A 26,426-nucleotide genomic window follows, 5' to 3' on the forward strand; every position below is an offset into this window, starting at 1 on the left:
CCCCAAGGATTTTTATTTTTCATTTCAGTTTGGGAAAGATAAATGAATGAAGGAAGAAAGAAAGAAGGATGAAGCAAATAGCTGTGTTTTGAGATTACACATACTGCATACTTTCCGGCCCTGTGTTCAAAGTCTCCAATCCTCGTCCTTTCCATATCTTCCTACTCTTTTTAGATAGTGCATTGTTCTCTTTGTATTCTTCAAACTCCTTTTCTTTTGTTCATAATTACTTTAAACCTGTTTATTTCTAAGGATATTCAGTAGTTTAATTACCTGAACAATTGGGACCTAATACTGCTGTTTGTTGTATATGCTGGGTTTGGCTCCTGGTGGACTTTTTTTTTCCGGTGTTTTATAGTTTTGGAAAGGGAGCACATGTTAAGTTAGGCTTTATTTGTTGGAATCCTGTCTGGTCTGCCTTGGGGGTGTTTAGTTTGCTTTAACCTTATAACCCAGGGATGTCATCAGCCTGTGACCATTTTCTGTATAAAAGTTCTTAATTTGGGGGATCCTGGCCATAAGAGGTAGGAGGAGTGTAAATTTAAAGCCCAAATCTATTTGAAGACAAACCCAAGGTTATGAATTTACACGGAGACTTTTTTTATACCCCAAGCTCAGTCTAAGACAAACAAGTCCCTTTGCTAGTGGACTGCTTTTTTTGTAGTCCATCCTTTCATTGTGGGGTAGGGTAGCACATTGAGAAGGGCCACGTTAAGGGCAGAGTCTTTGTTCCAACCCTCTTTTCTTGCACGTCCTGACCTCAGCTCCTGTCTGTGGCTGGGTTTTAAACCCTGACCTTTGGATGTTGAGGTTGGTGGTGCCCCACAGGGCCACTTCTTAGCTCGGCTGCTGTAACACGTTACCATAGACTGGGCGGCTTAAACAACAGACATTTATTTCTCGCAGTTCTGGAGGCTGGAAGTCCAAGGTCAAAGCACCAGCAGATCCAGTGTCTAGTGAGGGCCTGCTTCCTGGTGTGCAGATGGCCGGCCATCCTCTCCTTCCACTCTCACATGGTGGAGAGAAAGGGGGATGGGTGCAGAGAGAGGAGAGGAAGCAAGCTCTCTCCTGTCCTTTTATAAGGCCTCGTGGATGACTAACGTCGTTCCTGAGGCCTCCTTCGTGGCCTAATCGCCTCCCAAAGGCCCCACCTCCTAATACTGTCAGAGCTCAGGCTTCAACATACGAATCTGGGGGGCACACGGACGTTCAGCCCACGGCAGCCATCGCGTGGCCCTTGCCCCACATGCTGTTTGTTTTCCGTCCCTGGAGTTCTTTTCCTTTCTGCTGAGCCTAGCTATGCACTTGAATGAATGTTTGTATTATGTTATCCAATGTATATGGGTCCTTTGTAGCAGGAGAGTTTTTAGTCTTTCATGTTGCTAGAAATGAAAGTCTAAGGAAGAAAGATTTGTGGTTGTCTGTGATTCCTGGAAATATGAAAACTTTCATCTTAGAGACTATAAATCTATCTTCAAAAAATAAAGGCACACCAAGCGCGTGGTGGAACGTTACATACATTTTTTGAATAATGATTTTTTTGCACTGATGTGTCCTCTTATTTTCTTCACAGGGCACAGCTCTGAGGGGAAAAAAACAGTTGTGTATTTTGGGGGCATTCTGAGCCTTCAGAAGGAAAGCAGACATGTCCTTGGATGACATTAGGATGAGCTCTACCGAATTCCTGAAGCAGGAGGACCTGGACAGCGGGGGCTTCGGGAAGGTGTCTCTGTGTTTACACAGCTCCCATGAACTCGTGGTCCTGAAGAAGGTGTACACGGGCCCCAAGCGCACCGAGTGAGTTGGGGGCAGAGGCAGATGGGCCACGTGACTGGTCAGGGCGGTGGATACGGGCAGCACAGGCTTTAGAATGAGACAGATGGGGTGCAAGGGTCAGCACCTGGGCTTTATGTCAGATAACCTGAAGGGTGGATATTAACATCCTTGAATCGCTGATGAGGGTTCGGAGGCCGGCTAGGGAAGAGCTCAGGGCTGGTAAATAACGGAAGAAAGCTGAAGAGGAGGCAAAGAGAAAGGGAAGAAGACGCAGGGCAACGCAGGGGCCGCAGGGGCTGATGGAAAGGGAATGGGAGGGAGCAGGGAAGGCGGATGGAAGCCCTTGCTTCACCTTGTTGGTGAGAACCAGCCCTAAGTACAGGAACAAAAAGCTGGTTCATGAATTAGAGGTTCCAGGAACCTTCTCTTTAAGGCAGTTGGTGGCATTGTTTTACTGCCCTCTGTTCTCGCCAGAGTGGTTATGAGAGAGACCGCGTTTTTTATTACACTGTCCAGCACAGTCCTTTTTTCCGGCCGCATTTCGCTGCTGCTGTTCATGTATTGATACTTTGCGTTGATTCGTTCATCCGTGTAACATTTCTTGAGCACTCGCTGCTGGTCACTGGGAGAGAGGAATGTAGAGTGAACGAGCAACCGCTTCGCCTTCCGGAGCTTGTGGTCTGTGTCTGGTAGAGACCAGCACGTGCACAAGGGGTGACAGAGCGTGTGCGGGGATGCCCCAAGGAGTCCCAAGCCGTGGCGTTTCTGGGGGCAGGAAGGGAGCGGGGCTGCCTCTGTCTGCCTGAACCCCTTTCCTCCCCCAGGTACGACGAGGCCCTCCTGGAGGAGGGCAGGATGAGGCACAGGCTGCGGCACAGCCGCGTGGTGAAGCTGCTGGGCGTCATCATGGAAGACGGGAACTACTCGCTGGTGATGGAGTACGTGGAGAAGGGCGACCTCATGCGCGCGCTCAAGGCCCAGGTACCCAGGCCCGAGCGCGCGCCCTGCCAGCCCCTTGGTGCACAAGAATCCTTTGTGAATGGCTGGATATTCGGGATTTTCTAAAGTCAGCCCCTCATTAAATCTTCCTTGACTTTCCATGCCCAGAAGGTGGGCTCGCCCTCCTCTCAGTGCCTACAGACAGGTGTCCATCCCTCTCTCGGAGGGTCATCTCTAGGTCTCAGTGTGGTAGGAGGCTTTTGTCAGCCACTCTCAGATCCACAGTTCAGAGGCAGGCACTGTCTTTACGAAGCACGTGGTCTGATGGGTGCGTGCATAATGGATTACAATTAAATATTGATTGATTAAAAGATGTACACTATAGGGCTTCCCTGGTGGCGCAGTGGTTGGGAGTCTGCCTGCCGATGCAGGGGACACGGGTTCGTGCCCCGGCCCGGGAGGATCCCACATGCCACGGAGCGGCTGGGCCCGTGAGCCATGGCCGCTGAGCCTGCGCGTCCAGAGCCTGTGCTCCGCAACGGGAGAGGCCACAGCAGTGAGAGCCCCGCGTACCACCAAAAAAAAAAAAAAAAAAAAAAAAGATGTACACTATAATTGACTGTATGAGAAGATGGAATATTAGTGATTGCATTTTGATGCCATTGAAGAAGCTTATAGGTTAAATATAGAACATTAGAATAACAATACTGGGTAAGGAAGGCTTAGAACAGGAAGGTTAATATTGCTTTTACCAAAGACAGATAACTTTAAAGCAGTTTTAAAAGTGTACATACCTGTTAAGAGCAAGGCCTTGTGCTCTTTGCCCAGGAAGCAATAGCAAATGCGACACAGACAAGTAACGGGACAGGAAATGAACATCTGGTGTGGTGTTGTTTTGATAGACACGCTCATAGCGAGCTCTGGGAACACAGAAGAGGGGCTCTCTCCCCAGCGTGGGATGGATGGGAAGGGATTCCAGAAGAAGGAGGCTGGAGCGGGAGTGTGACGGACAAGCAGAGGGTTTGAAGCAGAGAACTGGGGAGTAAGTCACCGTTCCAGGCAGAGGGAAGGGCATGAGTGAAGGAACTAGAGCCTGGCTGGTGTGGGGAACGCAAAGAACTGGGGAGGGCATAGTAGAGAGTGCCCGCGGGGGAGCTACCACTGTCCTTATGCAGATATTCCCCCCTCTTCCCGTCTTCTCCCCTCCCCACCCCCCAGCTGCCTGAAGCTATGTCAGTTCTTCAGTTCTTTTTCAGTCGGACAAATCTCACAGATAGTTGCGGGCAAAGGTAAACGATAGTCACTTACTGGTTGTATTGTAATTTGATCAGACTTCTCTTCTTCCCCATCAAGATATGATCTGTGAAACAAGTAGGCATTTTGATTGGGAGATAAATCGTTTGGGACAAGAGACCTTCTGTGGGATGGATCAGGCTAAGATAAGGTGCATCCGTTGGGGCTCAAGAAGAAATTCAGGAGGATATGAGGGAGACAAACAAAAAGAGGGAAAAAGGGGGATCTACTTGGCATGCTCAGAATTTTTTCCCAAGTCCAGAGGTATACCAAGGAAAAAGGCAGAATCTCTGGCCTTTGTTTTTTCTGTATGTGGTGATCAGGCTACTGATGCTGTAGTGCAGCCACATTGTGACTTCAGATGTTTGGGGGATTGACTTGCGAAGCTAACTTCCATCATTTAAATTTTTTTCCTGTTTATCAGCAACTAACATACACATAAATTTTTAGGAAACAGCCTATTTGTAAACTAGGGACTGCACACATACACACAGACACAGACACACACACACACACAGAGTGAGAGTTTGTGTTTTTCAATGTTAAGCAAAACTGTTTAATAGAAACTGAAATTGTCTGTATTAACATTGATATTCATATAACTAGAATACAATTTTAAGTGAGAGTGACCGGAGAATCTACAAAGGCTTGACGTATCTGATACCAAATCACCAAACAGATGTTAAATTCACTTTAGCATTGTTTTAACCACATCGTGTCATCTCATAGATTAATCTTTACATGTTTTTTTTTTTTTTTTTTTTTGCGGTACACGGGCCTCTCTCTGTTGTGGCCTCTCCCGTTGCGGAGCACAGGCTCCGGACGCGCAGGCTCAGCGGCCATGGCTCACGGGCCCAGCCGCTCCGCGGCATGTGGGATCCTCCCGGACCGGGGCACGAACCCGCGTCCCCCGCATCGGCAGGCGGACTCCCAACCGCTGCGCCACCAGGGAAGCCCTAGTCTTTCCATGTTTTTGATCAGTGTGAGCACATTCCCTTGTATTCTTTTTTCTCTTAACCTTATTTCATACATACATTTTTATGACACTGTTTACATATTTAATATATAGTAGCACATCACATTAGTACGCCATTGAGGATATTTGTGTTTTTTGTATATATATGCATTCATTCAACAAATGTTACAGGCACCATGCAAGGTAGTCAGGACACATCTTAAGTAAATAATAATAATATAGTTTCGTTCTCAAGGAGCTTAATTTTGTAGCATTTTTGCATATTACCATATTGGCGTGGAAGTTTTATTTGTACACTGACAAAGCACAGCACGAACACTCTCAGCAGTTGGGATGAAATCTCTCTTAAAGGGGGGCTTGTTTTGCAATGACAGCCGTGCTGCAGGGCCTGATAGAAGGAAACCTGGTCTCTCTGTCCTAAGGTTCAGACCCCACTACTCTTGAAGGAAACGGTTGCTTTGGCCTCTATGATTACCTTTCCATTCACGGACTTACTATCACTCGTTTTAGATCAGTATCCCTCTCTCTGTGAAAGGAAGGATAATTATGGAGACCATTGAAGGAATGCGCTACTTACACGGAGAAGATGTGATACACAAGGACCTCAAGCCTGAAAATATCCTCGTCGATGGTGACTTTCACATTAAGGTAAACCATAGTCAAGGCTTCTGGAGGATTGGGGTAATTTTAGTTTGTAATTGTCCGCTGTAAATCCATTTTCAGACGTGATACATGCTAAAAGAAGAGCTAGCGCAGCTCGTAACTGGTGATGGTGGTGCCGGAAAGCGCTACCAAGGAAGGAAAAGCAAGATGCAGGTTTGATGGAGTTGATATTTTTTATGTATTCATTTACTTTCATCTCCTTTTTTATTTTTAGTATTTATTTATTTACTTATTTGGCTGTACCCGTGGCATGCGGGATCTTCGTTGCCATGAGCGGGATCTTTAGTTGAGGTATTTGAGCTCTTAGTTCCCCGACGAGGGATAGAACCTGGGCCCCCTGCATTGAGAGTGTGGAGTCTTACCCGCTGGACCACCAGGGAAGTCCCGTCATCTCCTTTTTCAAACTCAGTTTCCTGTTGAAAACTCTCTTTCCACTGTAGTAAAAGGAAGAAGGCAAAGGGTTTTTCTTTTGCTCACTCAGGAGCAAGCACTCACTAGGCGGAGCATCACATCTAGTTGGCTCTGGCAGCAGGAATCCAAGCGCAAGCATCTGAAAGGGGAAGTGGCGTCTGGCGGAGGACTCGGGAACTGCTTACACAGGCATCCCTTCACCAGACGATTCTGCTTCTCACACTCTGTTCTAGTCCTGGACGGGGGTTTTTATTCCTGTGTCTTTAAAAGAAGGTTCTTCTTTACATTAATAACTTATCTGTTATGTTCTGGGTTAGAATTTGAGGATTTTAGATAATCACGTGCCAGAAATCATCCCCAAATGCTTGGATTCCTTGAGGCAAAAGTGAAACTGTCACCTCTGATGTCTTAACTGTAGTGTTCTGTCATTCTGCCCTGCCGCCTCCCTCTTTGTTCCTGGTAGTTTTTCTTTGCTTTTTCGTCTGTTTTTCCCTCCTTCTCATCCCACCTTCTCTTAGGTTCAGAACAGGTAGCACTGCAGTCCTTATCCTCAGTGTTGGGATCCTCGGAAATTCGCATCCTTGGGCTTCTGGACACCATTTGGGAGAAGAGACGATGCAGTACCATCTGCTATACAAATCTGCTGGGAAGAAAGTACCTGTTTTTTCCTAACCTCAGAAATAGTTGAAAAATATATGCAGAATAAATGAGGAATTAGAATGAACATGTTTTGTTGTGTTCATCTCAGAAACATCTTCTGCTTTTCTCACCCCACCCCCAGGTTTTATTGCATAAGAATTGAGATACCAGAATTTCACACAGACATTTCTGTTTTGTTTCCTTTTTTATAAATTTGTTTCTTTTTTTGGCTGTGTTTGATTTTTGTTGCTGCGTGCGGGCTTTCTCTAGTTGTGGCGAGCGGGGGCTACTCTTCTTTGCGGTGTGTGGGCTTCTCATTGCGGTGGCTTCTCTTGTTGTGGAGCACAGGCTCTAGGCACGTGGGCTCAGTAGTTGTGGTGCACGGGCTTGGTTGCTCCACGGCATGTGGGATCTTCCCGGACCAGGGCTTGAACCTGGCGCATAGACATTTCGTAAGGGAGATTTTCTAGATGGCTGAGGACATACAGTTGCTACTTCTGAGCATTAGCTGTTTTAAACTTATCTAGTGCAACCATTTGGAAATGTTACTGTACCTCACATCTACTGAAGAAGCTCCAGATTTGAAGGCAAATCTGATTTGCTTGTAGCCTTCACAGAACAATCCCGTGGGTTTGCTCCCTTGCAGATAGCTGACCTTGGCCTTGCCTCCCTTAAGACGTGGAGTGAGCTGATGAAAGAGGAGCTTACTGCGCAGAGGAGAGGAAACAGCACCACGAAGAACGGCGGCACCCTCCACTACATGGCCCCCGAGCACCTGAACGACGTCAGCTCGAGGCCCTCCGAGAAGTCGGACGTGTTCAGCTTCGCCATAGTGCTCTGGGCCGTCTTTGCCAACAAGGAGCCGTATGAAAGTAAGGCAGTTACAGAGGAGTGGGATTTGGGTACTAATCAAAGTTGTTCAACAGAATATGAGCCTTCAGTGAAGTCAGTTAAGATGTATCATTGTTTTTTCATTTAATGTCTGTCTTACCGACTGGACTATAAGCTCCACAAGGGCCAGGACCACATCTGTTCCATTCACTGCTGTTTCCCCAGTATCTACACATACAGTACCTGGAACGTAGTAGGTGCTCAGGAAGTGTTTGTTGAAAGAATGAGTCATCTCAGTTTAGGAGTCAGGGATCGTAGGACAGGTAGGAGCCTTGGTAACGCGTCTAAGCTTGGGAGGTGCTGTAACATTCCATAATTCCTGCCGGACAGGAAGGCTTGCCGGCTTCTGCTTATGAGGGGTTAACCCTTTCAGGGCATACACTCCATACTTTCATTCATCCCCTAATCCTTCATTCATTCAGAAATTGTTTCTTTTCAGTACTTACTGTGGGACTTTACTCAGAATTGAGAATATAAAGATGAGAAAGTCGTGGTTTGTGCAGGAGAACAGATTAGCCGTTCTTCAGTCTGTTAAGTATCTAAACTAATGGACGTTCTCCTGCCCATTCTTCCTGGGTGATTATCAGCTCCCATGGTTTAATGATCACCTCTTTGCTGACGCCTCCCAAATCTCCAGCCCTGGCCTGGATATCCACTTGTCTATTAGTCAGACCCAGTCCACATACCAGGGGAACCCCAAAGCAGCGTCCCCCCAAAACAAAGCCATCTCCTCCGTGCTGTCCTAGTAGCTCATTCAGCTTTGCTCTTGTGTTCAGAAAATGGAATCACCAACCACCAACCGAGCTGCCCAACCAGAAATTTTAGTCATCCCATACTCAGCCTTGCCCCTCATCTCCCACCTCCAATCAGACACCAAAACCTATGAATTCGGGACTTCCCTGGCGGTCCAGTGGTTAGAACTCCTCACTTTCACTGCTGAAGGCCCAGGTTTAATCCCTGGTCGGGTAACTAAGATCCCGTAAGCCATGTGGCGTGGCCGGGAAAAAAAACAAAAAACAAAAAAACAACAACTGTGAACTCAAGGTGTATCTGATTCAAGGTACATCCGCTTCTCCCCATCCCCCACAGGGCCCTCACTAGGTCAGACCCTCTGTGTTTCTATGGCAGTCTCCTCGCACCGCCCGCCATTCACACTGCAGCCAAACTGCTCGACCTAAAAAGCAAATGAGACCGTCTCACCCATCTGTTTAAAATCCTGCCAAGGCACCCTTGACATTCAGGGTAAAGTTCAGATTCCTCAGTGTGGAGTACAGGGTCCTTTCTGATTTGGCTTTTGTTTCTCTCTCTAACCTTATTCCTTCCTCACTTCCTTTGGTCAATATGCCCATTTACACTGAACTATTCATAATTTCTGGGATGCATCATGATTTCTGCAACTTCCAGTCTATTCATATCCTGCTTTCTTAGCCTGGATCCTCCTCTCTGAATCCTCCTTCCCACTTCTTTACCTGGATAATTCCTGCCTATTGTTCTGCACTCAACAAAGCCTTCTCTGACCTTCTAGTGGTGGTCCTGTTACCAGAACCCTTTGTACTTACTTCTCGAGTAGCCATTATCACTCCACATTTTAAGTCACTCTTATTAAACTGAGCTCCTCCAAGGCAAGCGCTGTCCCGTATTTGTCTTTGTATGAAAATCTGGAGTGTGGCATTGGCTTTATTCACATATTCCATTTGCTCTACGAGGAGTCAGCTTTGCTGTGAATTCTCTCTTTCATCTGCAGAAACTAAAATGCTGTTTGATCATCTCTTCAGTGGAATTCATCAGCTCGTTGTCACAGGGCCGTTCTGCCCCTGCTGGACGCGGCGGCTGTACTGGGAGCGTCCCCTAGGCAGAGAGGCTTCGTCCAAGTTCTGTCACCTCCCTGCCTGAGAGGAGCAGGACCTGAGAGCTCAGCTTAAGCTCCTCTTTGTTTTATAGATGCTGTCTGTGAGCAGCAGCTGATAATGCGCATTAAATCTGGGAGCAGGCCGGACGTGGAGGACATCACTGGGCACTGCCCGCGGGAGGCCGTCAGCATCATGGAGCAGTGCTGGGCGGTGAATCCAGAAGATCGGCCGACGTTTGCTGGTGAGCATCTTCCATGGCTGCACGGTCTCCGCGTGGTGACCTTCCTAGTGAGATGCCGACAGGAAGTTGCTTTGAGTTTTTAGAAAACTGAGTTCCACTTGTGATTTCAACTGACTTTCTAGATTCCAACCACTTTGTTCAATGAAAAGTTGTCATCCCTCCCCAGAGCATGAAGGCATGAAGGTCCTCTTGTTTCTTTGTGGGGTTTTTTTTCCCCATAATTAACTTTTTAAAAATTGTGTTAGAATATACGTGACACATAATTTACCATTTTAACCATTTTCAGGTGTACAGTTGAGCGACATTAAGTACATTCACAATGTTTGCACCCATCACCACGATCCGTCTCCAAAACTTTTTCATCTTCCCCAGCTGAAACTGTATCTATTAAACAATAACCCCCCCACCTCCTCTCCCCCAGCCCCTGGCACCCATCGTTCTACTTTCTGTCTCTCTGAATTTGGCTACTCCGGGACCTCATATAAGTGGAATCACACAGTATTTGTCCTTTTGTGACTGGCTTATTTCACTGTGCACAGTATCTTCAGGGTTCATCCACGTTGTAGCCTGTGTCAGAATCTCCTCCCTTTTCACTGCCGAGTGGTACTCTGTGGTATGTAGACCACATTTTGTCTAACCATTCATCTGCTGAATGGGTTGCTTCCACAGGCCTTCTTATTTCTTAGCTTTTATTTCATTTCCCTTCCCTTGTGAAGCTGGCATCTCTGGAAATGTGATTTTGTCATTTGGATTGGGCCAATAATAGAAGGAGAAGGAAAGGGACATGGACATCCCACATCTGTGTACCTCTTCTCATTCCCTTGTGTTGCCCAGGATCTTGCTAAAGTCCTAGAGGCAGAGGAAAGAAGAAAGTCAGAGGAAAGGGGCAGAGGAAATAAGAAAATCAGGTGAGGAAAAAATAAATAGCAGGAAGGAACGTAGGAGCCTACAAAGGATTTTGCTCTCATATTTCTGCTATGAGAAAACAGAATTGAAGCCCTACCTACCACTCCCACCAAAGGGTTAGAGGGGTGATTGATTTGGTTGCCTGTTTTCTTATTTGCTGAATCTTATCCTGGCTTGCTTTCTTCTCTCATGCCTTTTTCACTTTTTTAAACTAAAATTCTTATTTTGAGGTAATTGTAGATTTACATGCAGTTGTAAGAAATGACACAGATATCCCGGGCGCCCTTTGCCTCGTTTCCCCCCCGATAACATCTGGCCGGACTGCAGGACTGCATTACCACTGGGATACTGACACTGACACAGTCGGATACAGAACCTTTCCATCACCGCAAGGGTCCCTCCTGTTGCTCTTTCATAGGAGTAAAGCTGCTGTAAATATTCATGTTGCAGGTTTTTGTGTGAATATAAGTCTTTGTTTCTCTGGAATAAAAATACCCCGGAGTGAAAGAACTAGGTCATATGGTAGGTTCATGTTTAGGGTTTTTTTTTAAACAAACTGCCAAACTGGGAATTCCCTGGCGGTCCAGTGGTTAGGACTCCGTGCTCTCACTGCCAAAGGCCCAGGTTCAGTCCCTGGTCGGGGGACTATGATCCCACAAGCCGCGTGGCACGGCCAAAAGAACCCCAAAAAACAAGATCACACATGCCAACAACAACAACAACAAAACAAAGCAAAACAAAACTGCCCAACTGTTTTCCAGAGTGGCTGTACCATTTTATATTCTCACCAGCTTCTCTGCATCCTTACCAGCATTTGGTGGTGTTGCTGTTTTTTAATTTTAGCCACTCTGATAGGTATGTAGTGATATCTCATTGTGGTTTTAATTTGGATTTCTGTAATGGCTGATGTTGGTGAATGTCTTTCCATGTTCTTATTTGCCATCTGTGTATCTTCCTTGGTGAAAAATGTTGCTCTATGTCTTTTGCCCATTTTCTAATTGGATTTTGTTTTTTCACTGTTGAATTTAGAGTGTTCTTTATATATTCTATATATAGTATTCCTTTCTTGGACATGTGGTTTTCAAATATTTTCTCCCAGTCCATAGCTTGGTTTTTTTCATCCTTTTAGTAGGGTCTTTCACAGAGCAAAAGTTTTTTATTTTGATGAAGACTCATTCATTAATTTTTCCTTTTATGTATTATACTTTTGGTGTCAAGTCTAAGGACACTGTCAGGGTTAGATCCCAAATTTTTTTTTCTGTTTTGTTCTAAAATTCTTACGGTTTTACATTTAAGTCTCTGTTAAGTTTTTTTTGTTTGTTGTCAAGGAAAATTTATTATTGCTAACATAAGAATGGTAACACAGAACTAAATATTGGTTGTTTTTCTTGCCAGTTATTTAATTTATGTCTTACTGGGAAAATACCATGATCCATTTTGAGTTAATTTTTGTATAAGGTGTGAGACTTAGGTTGAAGTTTGCTTTTTTTTTTTCTTTTTGCCTCATTCCAACGCCATTTGTTGAAAGGCTGCCCTTCTTCCCTTGCATTGTTTTTTGTCCTTTGTCAGAAATCAGTTGGGATATTTGTGTGGGTCTATTTCTGGGTTCTCTGTTCTGGTCCATTAATCTATGCATCTATCCCTACTCCAGTACCTACGGTCTTAATTACTCTAGTGACATAAGTTCTTGAAATTGGATGGACTGATTTCTCCCACTTTTTTCTTCATTTAAAAAGTTATTTTAACTTTAGTTCCTGTCTTTCCATATAAAATTTAGAAAAATCTTGTCTATGTCTAAAAAAAATCTTACTGGGATTTTGATAGGAATTGTGTTAAACCTGTGTATCCATTTGGGGAGAATTGACATCTTTACTATATTGAGTCTTCTAATCCATGAACACAATATGTCTCTCCATTTATTTAGATTGTCTTTGATTTCTTTATCAGTGTTGTATAGTTTTCAACATACAAGTCCTATATATCTATTTCCTTTTTTTTTTAGCAATTATAAGTAGGTTGTATTTTTAACTTAGGTGTCCATTTGTTCATTGCTAGAATATAGAAGTAGAGTTGATTTTTTATATGTTAATCTTATATCCTGTGACCTTGTTGAACTCACTAACTGGTTCTAGGAGTTTTTTTGGAGATTTTTTTAGATTTTCATGTCATTTCCAAACAGGGACATTTTCATTTCTTTCTTTCTGATCTGTTTAGTTTTTATTTCCTTTTCTTGCTTTATTGCACTGGCTAGAATTTCCATTCATTTTTATTGTTCTGTCTTCCATTTCACTGACTTTCCTCTTTCTCCTCCATTTTGCTGTAGAGTTCATCCACTGAGCTTTTTATTTGCCTTATTTTATTTTTCAGTTCTAAAATTTCACTGAAATTTCTTTCATATCTTCTGTTTCTTTGTTGATGTTTTCTATTTTTTCATTTGTTTCAAGCATGTTCATAATTGCTTCTCGAAGCATTTTTATCATGGCTGTTTAAAAATCTTCGATGTGTAATCCTAATGTCTCTGTCATCTTGATGTTGGCATCTGTTAGTTGTCTTTTGTCATTCAGTTTGTGACCTTACTGGGTCTTAGTATGATGAATGATTTTTCTATTGAAACTTGTACACTCTCTTACTATGAAGCCTTCTGTTTTTAACTGGCCTCTTCTGACATGGCTTTGATAAAGAAAGGGTGACTGCCACCTTGTTAGCACCAGGTGAAAGGAAGTCAGTTTCCCCACTTGGCCCTGTTGACACCTGAAGTGGGGGGCTTTTCGTTACTACTGGTCAGGGGTGAGGGTTTCAGTGGAGTCCACATGGTCTCCATGGACACTGCAATGGAGGTAAAGTCCCGACTCACCCAAGGCCTCTTCTGATAGTTCCCCATCAGGATAGGGAAGGAGTATCTTATTACTGCAAGGTGAGGATGCAAGTTCAGTCTACCCTTGTTGTCCACTGACACCACAGGAGTAGAGGGGCTATTACCACCTGACTGGAAGGAAAGTTCTGGCCTCCTGTTTGGCCTTCTCTGACATCACCCTGGTGGGGTGTTGGAGCACCCTGTCAGTGTCTTCTGGGGTCGGGAGTCTCAACTCCCCACTCAGTCTTTGCTGGTGGGGGTGGGGGATGGAGTCATGATTTTTCTATGGCATTTGGCTGGAGAGTGGTTATGGACTAAGCACTCTGTCTTGCTAGGCTGCCCCTTGCTTAGCCCTCTGGCCAGAAAGAACAGGTTTTTTTTTTTTTTTTTTTTTTAAGAACAGGCTTTTGTTGGGCTTTTTTGTTGGGTTGCTAGCTTCTTCAGGTCCAAGTCTGAGATCTGTGCAGCAAAAGAAAAAAAAAAAAAAAAAAATCCAGTAAGCTCACTGCCATATCTTTCCTCAGATCCCAAAGTCCCTAGCTAGTCTGACTTTGTCTCTCCTCCTTTCAGTCTTCTTATGTTTGTTTTATATATAATATAACATATAGGGGTTCTTGTCATACTTAGTGGGAGAAATAAGGAAAAGTATGTCTATTCCATCTTCCCAAAAATGGAAATTACATTTTTCTTTTAAGGCCAACAGCTCTAACTTTATACCAGATCCTTATTCTGAGTGTTCCACCCTATAGTAACTCAGATGCCAAAGGGACAGAAATAAGGAGTCCACCCATCTTTTTTCATTTGGAAATTAACTCGTATTAGGTAGGGCTTTGTGCTGCAGCCAGAGAAACTGTCTATTATTAGGCAGGAGTCCTGGGTTTCCAGTGATATCCTATCCTTCGTTCTGTCTGTGTAATAGTCTTGTTAGTCTCTTTATGAAAGTCAGTGATTTGGCATTTAAGTTTTTATTTCCCTGCTTTGCCCACAGATTACGGTAAGTAATTCAAAGATAATAGATTGGTAATATTTTAATTTTATTCTAGAAAATACTTAAGAAATTTAAAGTACTATTTTTTTTATATATAGGCATTGAAGAAAAATTTAGGCCTTTTTATTTAAATCAATTAGAAGAACATGTAGAAGAGGATGTGAAGAGTTTAAAGGTAGGTAACATAGCAGCTGCTCAAAATGCTAACATATTGAAGCATATATATTGTCAGTCATGAAAACCAAAGCATTATACTTTATTACTGAGATTTGAGGTAAGCTAGCTTGGTAACCACAAAAAACAAAATAGGCAGTTTTATGCAGATATCATCAAGTTAGCATACCGGACCCGTTCCTCTGTCAAAACTAATGAAATGAGAGAAAAATATATCTACCAATATGAAAACAAAAGCACAACATTACTGGAACAGGATGGAAAGTACCATAGGTGGGTCAGTCATTTTGAGGAATGCTTGAAAGATAAAAAGCCAACAGAATTATTTATATCTGTTGAGACATAAAACAGGAAAAAAGTTTTAAAAGGCTGCCCCAAACATGATAATCAAGAAGTCACAGAGGAAGACGTCTCGGGTCAGCGTGTAGAAGTGGGTGGTCACACGGGACGTTGGTAGGCGTCGTCATTTGGGAGCCATGGTTGTGTCAGTTTTAAAAGTTGGCTCCTCCCTCCTCACGTCTTGTGCCAAAGCAGCAGATGGAAGCAGCATGTGCCCAGGGCTGAAGCAGTGAGTTTGGTGCCTGAGATCAGAGAGGTATGTCAGAGACTGTTGCCAACTAACCAACCAAGAGGAACAGAGACCTCCCCTCCTCACACACTCAGGAAACAAGCTGTTATCTTAAGTCTTACAGCAACGTGCTGCTATAATCGTGAAAGGGAGACTGCAGTAAATAAAACAGGCAGGCAGACAGAGATTTTAAGATATACACACACACACACACAGTCAGATAGTCAAGAATTGCCAGGCTGGCCATCATCAAAAAATCTACAAACAATGAATGCTGGAGAGGGTGTGGAGAAAAGGGAAGAACCCTCTTGCACTGCTGGTGGGAATGTAAATTGATACAGCCACTGTGGAGAACAGTACTGAAAACAGAACTACCATACAACCCAGCAATCCCACTCCTGGGCATAGACCCTGAGAAAACCATAATTCAAAAAGAGTCATGTACCAAAATGTTCATTGCAGCTCTATTTACAATAGCCAGGACATGGAAGCAACCTAAGTGTCCATCAACAGATGAATGGATAAAGATGATGTGGCGCATATATACAATGGAATATCACTCAGCCATAAAAAAGGAATGAAATAGTGCCTTTTGTAGAGATGTGGATAGACCTAGGGACAGAGTGAAGTAAGTCAGAAAGAGAAAAACAAATACTGTATAATATCGTTTATATGTGGAATCTAGAAAAATGGTACAGATGAACCTAGTTCCAGGATAGGAATAGAGACGTAGACGTAGAGAACAGACGTGGACACAGGGTGGGAAGGGGAGGGTGGGATGAATTGGGAGATCTGGATTGACATATATACACTACCATGTGTAAAATAGATAGCTAGTAGGAACCTGCTGTATAGCACAGGAAGCTCAGCTTGGTGCTCTGCGACGACCTCGATGGTTGGGATGGGGGGTGGGAGGGAGGTCCAAGAGGGAGGGGATATAGGTGTACATATAGCTGATTCACTTCGTTGTACAGCAGAAACTAACACAACATTGTAAAGCAGTTATACTCCAATTAAAGAAAAAAACAAAATTAAAATAACATAAAAATGCCTATGTGTTAAGTAAAAAGCAACATACAAAATGCTACAAACTGTACACATAGTTAATATCCTGTGTCATTCTCCCCTAAATCATTCATATGTTGATTCTGTATATTTTTGATCATCTACCTATGCAGCAGGCACTCTGTTAAGACCATAGTGCAAATATGACCAGGGGAAAAAACTTGTAGGAAATACAAAACGTTAATTTTTTCACTTGAGTAGGTTTCTATTTAAAGATAATCCTATACATTTTCTATATCTTTTATAATGAGTATTATTATTTTTATAAGGGAAGAAGTTTTTTTTTAATTGTAGTAAAATATACATAACATAAAATTTACCATCTTAACCAGTTTTTAAGTATACAATTCAGTGGCATTACGTATACTCACAATGTTGTACCACCACGACCAGTATCCATTTCCATTTGTATTATCCCAAACAGAAGCTCTGTATCCCAAGCAACAGCTCCCCATTCCTTCCTCTCCCCAGCCCCTGGTAACCTCTATTCTAATTTCTGTCTCTATGAATGTGACTATTCTAGGTGCCTCATAGACATGGGATCATACAATTTGTCTTTTTGTGTCTAGCATATTTCACCTAGCATAATGTTTTCAAGGTTCATCCATTTTGTAGCATGTATCAGAACTTCATTCCTTTTTAAGGCTGAATAATATTCCATTGTACGTATACGTCACATTTTGATTATTCATTCATCTTTGATGGATACTTGAGTTGTTTCCACCTTTTGTCTATAATGAATAATGCTGCTATGAACATTGGTATACAAGTGTCTTTTTGAGTCTTCGCTTTTAATTATTTGGGGTATATACCTACGTGTGGAATTGCTGGATTGTATGATAATTATACATTAAACATTTGAGGAACCATCAAACTGTTTTCCATAATATCTACACCATTTTATATTCCCACCATCAACTTACAAGGGTTCCAATTTCTCTACCTTCTCACTAACACTTTTCATTTTCTGGGTTTTGTTTTGTTTTGATAATAGCCATTGTAATGAATGGCAGTTTTGATTTGCATTTCTCTTTGAGTAATGATGTTGAGCATCTTTTCATGTGCTTCTTGGCCATCTGTATGTCTTCTTTGGAGAAATATCTATTCAAGTCCTTTGCCTGTTTTTGAACTGGGTTGCTTCTTTTTTGTTGTTGAATTATAGGAATTCTTTATATAATCTGGATATTCATCCCTTATATTTATGTGATTTACAAAAATTTTTCCCTACTCTGTGGGTTGTCTGTTCTCTCTCTTGATAGTGTCCTTTGATGTACAGAAGGTTTTAATTTTGATGTAGTCCAGTTACCTATTTTGTTGCCTGTGCTTTTGGTGTTATATCCAAGAAATCATTGTCAAATCAATGTCATGAAGCTTTTCTCCTATGTTTTCTTCTTATATAATTTTAGCTCTTAAGCTTAGGTCTTTGATCCATTTGAGGTAATTTTTATATATGTTTGTGTATGTTGAAAGGTAAGGATCTAACTTCATTCTTTCACATGTAGATACCAGTGTTCCCCCACTGAATGGTCATGGCCCTCTTGTCAAAAATCAATTGGCCAGGGACTTCCCTGGCGGTCCAGTGGTTAAGACTTGGTGTTTCCACTGCAGGGGGCAAGGGTTCCATCTCTGGTTGGGGATCCCGCATGCTGTACGGCAAAAGTAAATAAATAAATAATAAAAAATAAAAATAAAAAATCAATTGGCCATATATGCAAGGGTTTATTTCTGGGTTCATTATATTCCATTCGTCTGTATGTCTTTCCTTAGGCCAATACCACACTGTTTTGATTACTGTAGCTATGTAGTGAGTTTTGAAATCAGGAAGTGTGAGCTCTCCAACTTTGTTCTTTTTTAAGATTGTTTTGGCTATTTAGGGAAAAAAGTTTATTTTCTTAAAGAAGTATTTACTGCTTGTAAGAGCTATGTGAAATTTCTACCTTCTGAAAAATTCGTTCTTCCTTACAACAATTTTCTGGAATTTTTTGGCCAACCCAGTATTTTCTGCTGCTTACTAAAGTATGTCTTTATGTTCTTAATTCTAGAAAGAGTATCTGGGCCAAAATGAAATTGTAAAGAGAATGAAGTCTCTCCAAATTGGTTGCGTAGCAGTGTCTCCAAGCAGGTCAAATTCAGGTAACTTATACTGTGATTGAAAATCTATTTATTCACTTATTTGTTTGTTCATTCACTCACTGTACTGTCTAAAAGGCTATTTACAACTATATGAGAAACAGAAGAAGCTATAAAATATAACAGCTGGCTTAAAGGACTTTCTAATATATTCGGAGTTAAGGTACATATATTTGAAATATTAGGTAACAACATGTTCACCAAAATCATAAAGTATCCTGAACACAAGAGGCCTAATATATCTGATAGGGAGGAAGTGACAGCTCAGGAAAAAGACGGGAACCTATGTGGGAGCAAAGTCCTTGAGAAGGTCAGGGATGACTGGGTCCAGAGTACATGCAGAGAGGTTGGCCTCAGATTCAAGCAGGGATACTTTTTTCATTTAATAGAAGGGAAAGCAGAGTATAGGATATTGAAGCCACTTATCAGCTGTCTGTTCTGAGGCACATCACCTGACTTCTTGTAAGCCCCGTCCATCACTGTAGTAATAAGTGTTCCTACTCTTTATAGGACTTTTAAAGAACAAAAGAATCCACGGAAGTGCTTAGCTCAGAACTGCTGCCATTCTTATTTTCCAGCCCTGCGTCACAACAAGGGGACACCTTCTCTGCTCCAACACAAGTCCTTTTCTTCCTTGGTCATTCCTACAACACCCACTTTTCTGCTGCTTGGTTATAACTTCTCTCGTGCTCTCACACTGCCAGGCAGGGACGGCTGCTTATTACCTGTGTAACTCACAGGAGGAAAAGCACCTGGTAAACGCTTTTTCTTTGTTCTCAGAGTTTTCAGTGTGTTACTCCAAGGTACAGATTCATGACTGTGCTCAGGTTTTTACTCTTAACGTTTCATGAAACTCTTTCTGACGCTGATTCATTTGTTTTCAGCCACAGAACAGCCCAGTTCGCTGCACAGTTCACGGGGATTTGGGCTGGGTCCTGTGGAGGACTCCTGGTTCGCTCCCTCCCCAGAGCAGCAGCAGCAGGAGGAGGAGGACCTCCTGCTGCACAGTAAACTCCAGGAGGAGGCCAACTACCATCTTTATGGCAGCCGCATGGACAGGCATACGGAAGAGCAGCCCAGACAGAATGTGGCTGACAGGAGACAGGAAGAGAGGAGACGGCGGGTCTCCCATGACCCTTTTGCACAGCAGAGACCTTATGAGAATGCTCAGAACCCAGGGCTGAAAGGCCTTTCTTATTCCGGTGCAACCAATCATGGTAGTGCGGTACAGCAACCAGCAGGGCTAACCAGCCAGCCCCAGTTACCACACTGGAGAAATGGATTGTGTACATCACTCGGTTTTGGAGCAAGACCAGTGGATCTGAGAACCGCAGGTCCAGGAGTTTGGGATGGGCCAAATCCAGGCCACATGCCAAGCCTGTATAAAACTCCAGTGCCTGAGACCAACCTACTGGGAAACACACCCACCATTCCATTCAGCTCCTTCCCATCAAGAGGTAAACAGGCCTTTCAGTCACACTGTTCTATTTTGTAACCTTTCCTGAAAGTAAAGCAGCCATTAGCTCTGTTGTAGACTATAAGTGAACAAAGGACAAGCTGTTTGGGGTCTTCAGCCACCAGACACACCTTGCCTTCTCGGAATAAGTCTCCATCAGACCACCTGGCCTAGGCTCTTGGTTTGGGTAGAAGTCAGTGCAGCTGCCCACAAGTGTCAGGCCACAGGTCTTTGCATCTAGTAGGCATCTTCCACTCTAACCCGAATCTCAGTAGCTCCTCTATGTCTGATCTCTGATGTAAGTGAAGGTATCTGCTTGTATTCTTCCGCTTGCTTGCTGTTTTCTGAAGGTAAGAAATAAATCTTGGATATTTTCATTTTTTATCTCATATAGGCCAAAGACTACCACTGGTGATGAAAACCACGTTGTTGGGCAACCATCACCACCATCCACCTCCAGAACTCTTTCTTCTTCCCAAACTGAAACTGTACCCATCAGACAATAACTCCCCATTCTCCTTCCTCCCAGCCCCTGGCAACCACCCTTCTACCTTCTGTCTCTATGAATTTGATGGCTCTAGGGACCTCATATAAGTGGAATCATATGGTGTTTGTCCTTCTGTGACTGGGTTATTCACTGAGCACAATGTCGTCAAGGTCCACCCATGTTACAGCCTGTGTCAGAATTTCCTTCTTTTCTAAGGCTGAATAGTATTCCATTGTATGGATGGACCACATTTTGTTTATCCATTCATCTGCTGTTGGACACTTGGGTGCCTTCCACTTTTTGGCAATTATGAATAATGCTATGAACATGGGTGTATAAATATCTGATTGAGACCCTGCTTTCAGTTCTTTGGGGTATATACCCGGTAGAATTGCTGGATTGTATGGTAATTCTATTTTTAATTTTTTGAGGAACCACCATACTGGTTACCACAGTGGCTGTACCATTTTATATTTCCACCAGCAGTGCATACGGGTTCCAATTGCTCCACAACTTTGCCAACACTTATTATTTTCTATACTTTTGATAGTTGCCATCCTAATGGATGTGAGATGATTCAGCCACCTTTTAAAGAAGAAAATTTCAAAGGGTGGCATAGGAAAAATAATTTAACTTAAGCATTTGGAGTAAAACCCTGCCCCTTTACCACATAGTACTTTTTTCTCTTGCTTTCAGTCTAGATGTACTTACCTGTGTTTCTCTCTAATCAGATGAGTCTTTAAAATATGGCATATACAACTGTTCTGGCATTCAGATTGGAAACAATAATTTTATGGAGATTGGCGGAATGAGTCCATTGGTACTGGACAGCACGTACATGAACTTGAAAGAAGACCCAGCTTCTAAGTACCGAGATATCTTTGGTAAGATGCCCTTGAAGGACCCATCTATAGTAACCTTGAACTGTCTTATCTAATATTTCACTAATTATTCTCTGTGAAAGTGCCCTATCTTTCCTCTCTAAAATAGCTCTGTAATTTCCATGTAATTGCTTTGTAACTTATTTATGTTTACTCTGGAGATAATTAGAATATCTAATTCATGGATTTGCTGTGAAAGTTAAACGAGTCAATATGAATAAAGAGCTTAGTACACTGCCTGGCACATTATAAGATATACAAGTGTTAAACACACCATCATCATCATCGCATCAGTATTAGTACCTAGACCTAGCAGCAGTAGCTCCCTCAGGTCCTCGTCCAAAGGGATTCTGTAAAAGGTAGAAGACTATGCCCTCAGCTGCACATGCATAATAAAATAAGAGGGCTTTCTCTTGTGGCGTTCCACCATGCAGCCTCACAACATTAATCCCAAAACGCAACCTGGGAAAAGCAGTCACGAGGCCAAAGCAATGTGATTTAAGAACCCAGCTTTCTAATTAACCCTAGGATGGGCAGTTTTTTTAAATCAAGGGCCAGGTAGTAAATGTTCTAGGCTTCACTGGTCCTGAGGTCTCTGTTGCAGCTACTCAGCTAACACTGTAGTACAGTAGCAGCCACAGACAGTATGTACACGAATGGGCGTTGCTGTGTTCTAATAAAACGGTTTACAAAAACAAGCAGCGGGCTGGATTTGGCCCATGGGCCATAGTTTGACAATCCCCGGTCTAACCCATTTGAAGGCTAGTCTTTAAAATCTAGAGCCGAAGTTCCTAATTTTGGGGGTGACAGGGGTACCTTTGAGAATCTGATGAAACCCAGCGTCCCTCTCCTGGCGAAGCGCTGACAGAATTTTGGACGCCTGACGTCCAGTGGTGATGGCAGAAGCTGCACTGTGGGGAGTTGGGGAAAATGAGGTATCTTTTTTCTCATATTCAGCTTACTGAGGTCGGACGAGGATCAAGAAATTGGGTTTGTTTGTGGTGTTTTGGTGGTTTTATACTTTTATTTTGCTTCATTTTATTATTTTTACGAAGGCCTGAGAGGAAGGAACAAGTAGAAAGAGAGAGGTTATGGCTGTAGGAGGAAAGAGGACAGCACTTGGGGTAGGGGAGGGATAAGTCCAAAAACACCTCATCCATTAAAAGACAAGGGAAGGCAGTGTAATGAAACCAGTTCGCAGCCGGTGGTCTCAGTTTCCTTGATTAAGTAAGAGGAAAGCAAACTTGGGTTAAGGGTATCCTGAGTTGAATGACCTTAACTCTGGCCAGATGTAAGTGGAAAATGCCCAAAAGGAACAAAAATGGTGTCTTCCCCCTTTACATCAGGAACGTGTGATATAAACAAGGGCTGTGGCTCAGGTTGTACACAACAGCCTAGTAACCAGGGGGGTTTCGCTCTCTAAGCCTCGGGCTGTGCCTCAGACCTGCGCCTCCCGGGGCGGGGGAAGAGGTTCCTCCACATGGGCTGGCAGACAGGTAAAGTATCAACCGATGAGCCCACAACCATAGCATGAAGAAGTTATCTTTTTCACCGTCTCCTGGGACTCTTCACTTTATACAGGTCTTTGAAGCTAGACGTTCAAATGGCCATAGCTTGATGCCTTCTTCTCTTTTCTATTTGGCAGATAATACCACTAGTCTGACTGATAAACACCTGGACCCAGTCAGAGAAAATCTGGGCAGGCAGTGGAAAGACTGTGCCCGTAAGCTGGGCTTCTCCCAATCTCAGATTGATGAAATTGACCACGACTATGAGCGAGATGGACTCAAAGAAAAGGTTTACCAGATGCTCCAAAAGTGGCTGATGAGGGAAGGCAGCAAGGGGGCCACCGTGGGAAAGCTGGCCTTTGCGCTCTACCAGTGTTCCAGGCTAGACCTGCTGAACCACCTGACACACAGCAGCCAGAACTAAGCCCACAGGGGCTCCTGCAGCAGGAGGCCCTCTCCTCACTCGGTGAGCGCACCGAAAGCCTGCTGCCTCAGAAGGTTCAGAATTCTTTCCTCACTGATACGGGTTCTGTGCGTAAAAATCATTTCCTGCCTTTCATAGCTGGAGGATGGGAAAAGAAATCTACAGCAAACAACCCACTGCACAGGAAGACCTATTCATGGCCAAGGTCCAATCAAAACAGAAGCCTAATAGCGTTTTGAAAGGGAGAGAGATCCAAGGGAGATCATTTTCTTTCAGATTATTCCATAACCTTCAGTGATGCTGTTCATTCAGTTTCTTGACGTTTTGCTTGAGCAAGGAAAAAAAAATTAATATTTTAGAATATAAACTAAATCAGCTTTCTAATTCTGCACTGTCTTCTCTACATAGGCTCCTGTTGTAACCGAAGCACTGTAAAATGCTGCATTCTCGTCAAATGGGATTTTTTTCTATCACAACCACAGTTCATTCCAAAATTATAGGGTCTCTTAACTTCAGGATCAAATTCTGTGTCAGTCACTACAGGCTTCAGGAGTTATATGCTATCTTCACTCTGTAAATTAACGGAAGCGATTTTAAGGAGTACAGACAAGGGGGGAAAAATAGAGAACAAAAATAGGAGACTTTCCCAGGCTGTCATTGCACAGAATTGCTACTAATTCTGACGAGTACAAAGGTTCTTTCCTAGCATTCTGACACTTCAGGTACTTTTCCAACCTGCGTGCCCTGAAGAGGGAGCAGGTGTGCTGGGAGTATTGATCGCTTCACCCCTGGCTACGACTGGAGCCTCAGGGCAGATCAGTGTTGAGCAGCTTCCTCAGTTTATCCCAGGGTACTGTAGAAATAATTTCATTTCTTTCTGTGAGCTAGGCTGTAAAAGGACAGGTTCCGAGTCTGCTAGCTGTGCCTGTAGCACTCAACCTTTCAAAGCCCGCCTGAAACCAAGAAGGAGTGAAGGCACTCGAGGGCTAGGAGACTGACGTGACCAGGCCACCCAGCATCACCGCCCGCCCTTTGCTCGGCAGAGCAGGTGTGCCACTGTGCTCAGCCCTCCCGGGAGGGAGGCACACAGGGTGCGGTAAGGCCATCTGGCTGCCAGAACAGATCCTAGTGTTTGGTGGGTTCATAACAGTACTGTTGGTTCTGATTCTAAATCTCCTCCAGTCAGTGGTACTGTAAAGCAGAATTTCTTCACCTTGGCACTATTGGCATCTTGGGCCACGTAGCTCTTCGTTGTGGAGGGCTGTCCCGTGCATCGTAGGGCATTTGGAGGCAACCCTGGCCTCTCCCTGTGAGATGCCAATAGTGCTTTTCTCCCCCTCCTCCCATCTCTAGTTGTGACAAACAGCAATGTCTCTGGACATTTCCAGATGTTCCCTGGAGGGGCAAAACTGCCCTAGTTGAAGACAGCACTGCTATAAAGTAGTGAACCTGTTTTCCTATCCACACATATCCAGGCTCACTACTTGGTTGCCACACAGCATTGGATCACATGGCCCAAAAGGAAAACTGGAGGGGCAGACAGTCCCAGGCTTGCTGGAGGGGGCTGGATGATTTCTTTTCTAAATGCATCCCTTGTGCCTCTCTTCTAAATTCCAAAGAGGTTGCATGATCAATGTTCAGAGGCAAAAAGCGTAAGATATCTTTAATGGACTTTTTAAAATAAAATTTTGTACCTCAAATGTAAGCCATGTGTTTGTATAAGTGAAACAGTTTGAGATTCTCCACTGTGACTTTACCACATGGGTTGGCATTTCCTTTTCACCCCTGCTATTGGCAGGAGAGAGGAAGCTGCTGATAGAAGAGGAGCTTCTTGACGTTGCATTTTGACTTTCAAGATGAAAAACGCACTGATCCGAGAGCCTGCGGCACTGCCGTCCTTCACACCTGGCTCAGAGGCCCTTCCTTCAGCCTCCACGCTCTAAAAACTGGGCTGAAAAGGGCCAAATTTATACCTGAGGAGTTTCAATACAAGGCCCAAGCACCACAAAAACACTAGTCTTGGGCAGAAACCAATTAAATGAGACGACATAGACTACAACTTGAGAAATAAGACTATCCATCTTGGCTCCGAAAAAGGTATTCAGACCCTAAGGTTGACACTGCTAAATAAGACCCGCTTCCAGGTCACGCATCGTGCTAAGGAGAGTCTCCACTTGATGCTATGGTCATGACCTTTGCTTTGGGTCCATAATATGAAGTTAGATCTTCAGCAACAAGGAGTTATTTCTCACAAAACATTTTAAATAGTATTTTGGTGTACATTTTAATGTGTGGTGTTTATTTTTTTAAGTTTTTCTAATTACAGTAGTCATGTAAATAAAAATAGGTATTTATATGGTCAAGGTTTTAGAAGCATCTGATTACAAGGAAATCACTGAAGGATTAGTTCTATGGTATAATCCAGGTACAGGGTTCTGAAATCAAGCAGGCTTAAATTCCCCTCTGCCGCTCTGGCTGTGTACCTGGGGCCTGCTTCCTAACTTCTCTTAGCCTCAGTTTCCTCATCTATAAATAGGGCAATAGTACATAAGGTTGATGTGAGGATGAAAAGAATGCATCACAAAGTGCCTGGCACAAAAATAGTAGTTATTTTTTAAATTAATTTTTATTGGAGTATAGTTGATTTACAATGTTGTGTTAGTTTCAGGTGTGCAGCAAAGTGAATCAGTTATACATACATCCACTCTTTTTAAGATTCTTTTCCCATATAGGCCATTATAGAGTATTGAGTAGAGTTCCCTGTGCTATACAGCAGGTCCTTATTAGTTATCTGTTTTACATATAGTAGTGTATATATGTCAATCCCAATCTCCCGATTTATCCTCCCCCCCCCTTTCCCCCAGTAACCATAAGATTGTTTTCTACATCTGTGACTCTAACGAAGAGTTATTTTTTAAACTGCACAGTAGTGTTACGTACACAGAGCTACTTCCCAATGTGTACTTAAAAATCGTGACACCAATAGGCTAAACCTCAGCACTACCATTTTTGCTGACCAGTAGGATAACTGGTGTTAAAATTGTACAATTATTTTTAACCCTGATATTTCTGACGAGATCCCAATCAACATTTCAGGAAAACATAAGAAAATGTCGACCCCACCCAAGATTCTGAACGTCAAACAATAGTAGCTGGAATATTACATATTTCTCTTTCTTTCTATGCAGGAAATTGATGTGATAGCTTTATGTTGAAAGAACATAAATATTTTAGCATAACCCATATTTAAGCCAAACCTGCCTTTACTGCTCAAGAAACTCCAATGGGCCAGTGAGGACACTGCAG

At 43.3% G+C, this 26,426-nt stretch overlaps 1 protein-coding gene across 4 annotated transcripts in view; it reads left to right on the plus strand.

Moving 5' to 3' along the window:
* The window catches only part of RIPK1 (receptor interacting serine/threonine kinase 1), a 34,828-nt gene extending 9,418 nt beyond the window's left edge, over window positions 1-25,410 (plus strand). For 2 of the 4 annotated variants that reach the window (XM_082663309.1, XM_082663310.1), the window contains exons 2-11: window positions 1,574-1,797; window positions 2,601-2,757; window positions 5,495-5,632; window positions 7,344-7,569; window positions 9,530-9,679; window positions 14,526-14,602; window positions 18,277-18,367; window positions 19,249-19,821; window positions 21,039-21,191; window positions 22,834-25,410. In XM_082663309.1, coding sequence (XP_082519435.1) covers window positions 1,646-1,797; window positions 2,601-2,757; window positions 5,495-5,632; window positions 7,344-7,569; window positions 9,530-9,679; window positions 14,526-14,602; window positions 18,277-18,367; window positions 19,249-19,821; window positions 21,039-21,191; window positions 22,834-23,120 — 2,004 coding nt within the window. In that variant the 5' untranslated portion in view covers window positions 1,574-1,645 and the 3' untranslated portion in view covers window positions 23,121-25,410. The remainder of the gene's footprint in view (window positions 1-1,573; window positions 1,798-2,600; window positions 2,758-5,494; window positions 5,633-7,343; window positions 7,570-9,529; window positions 9,680-14,525; window positions 14,603-18,276; window positions 18,368-19,248; window positions 19,822-21,038; window positions 21,192-22,833) is intronic. The other 2 variants (XM_082663311.1, XM_082663312.1) reach the window with 2 other exon arrangements.
* Window positions 25,411-26,426: the final 1,016 nt, after the last annotated feature.

This window comes from Grampus griseus, assembly GCF_964374135.1.
Source record: "Grampus griseus genome assembly, chromosome: 10".
Lineage (NCBI taxonomy): Eukaryota > Metazoa > Chordata > Mammalia > Artiodactyla > Delphinidae > Grampus > Grampus griseus.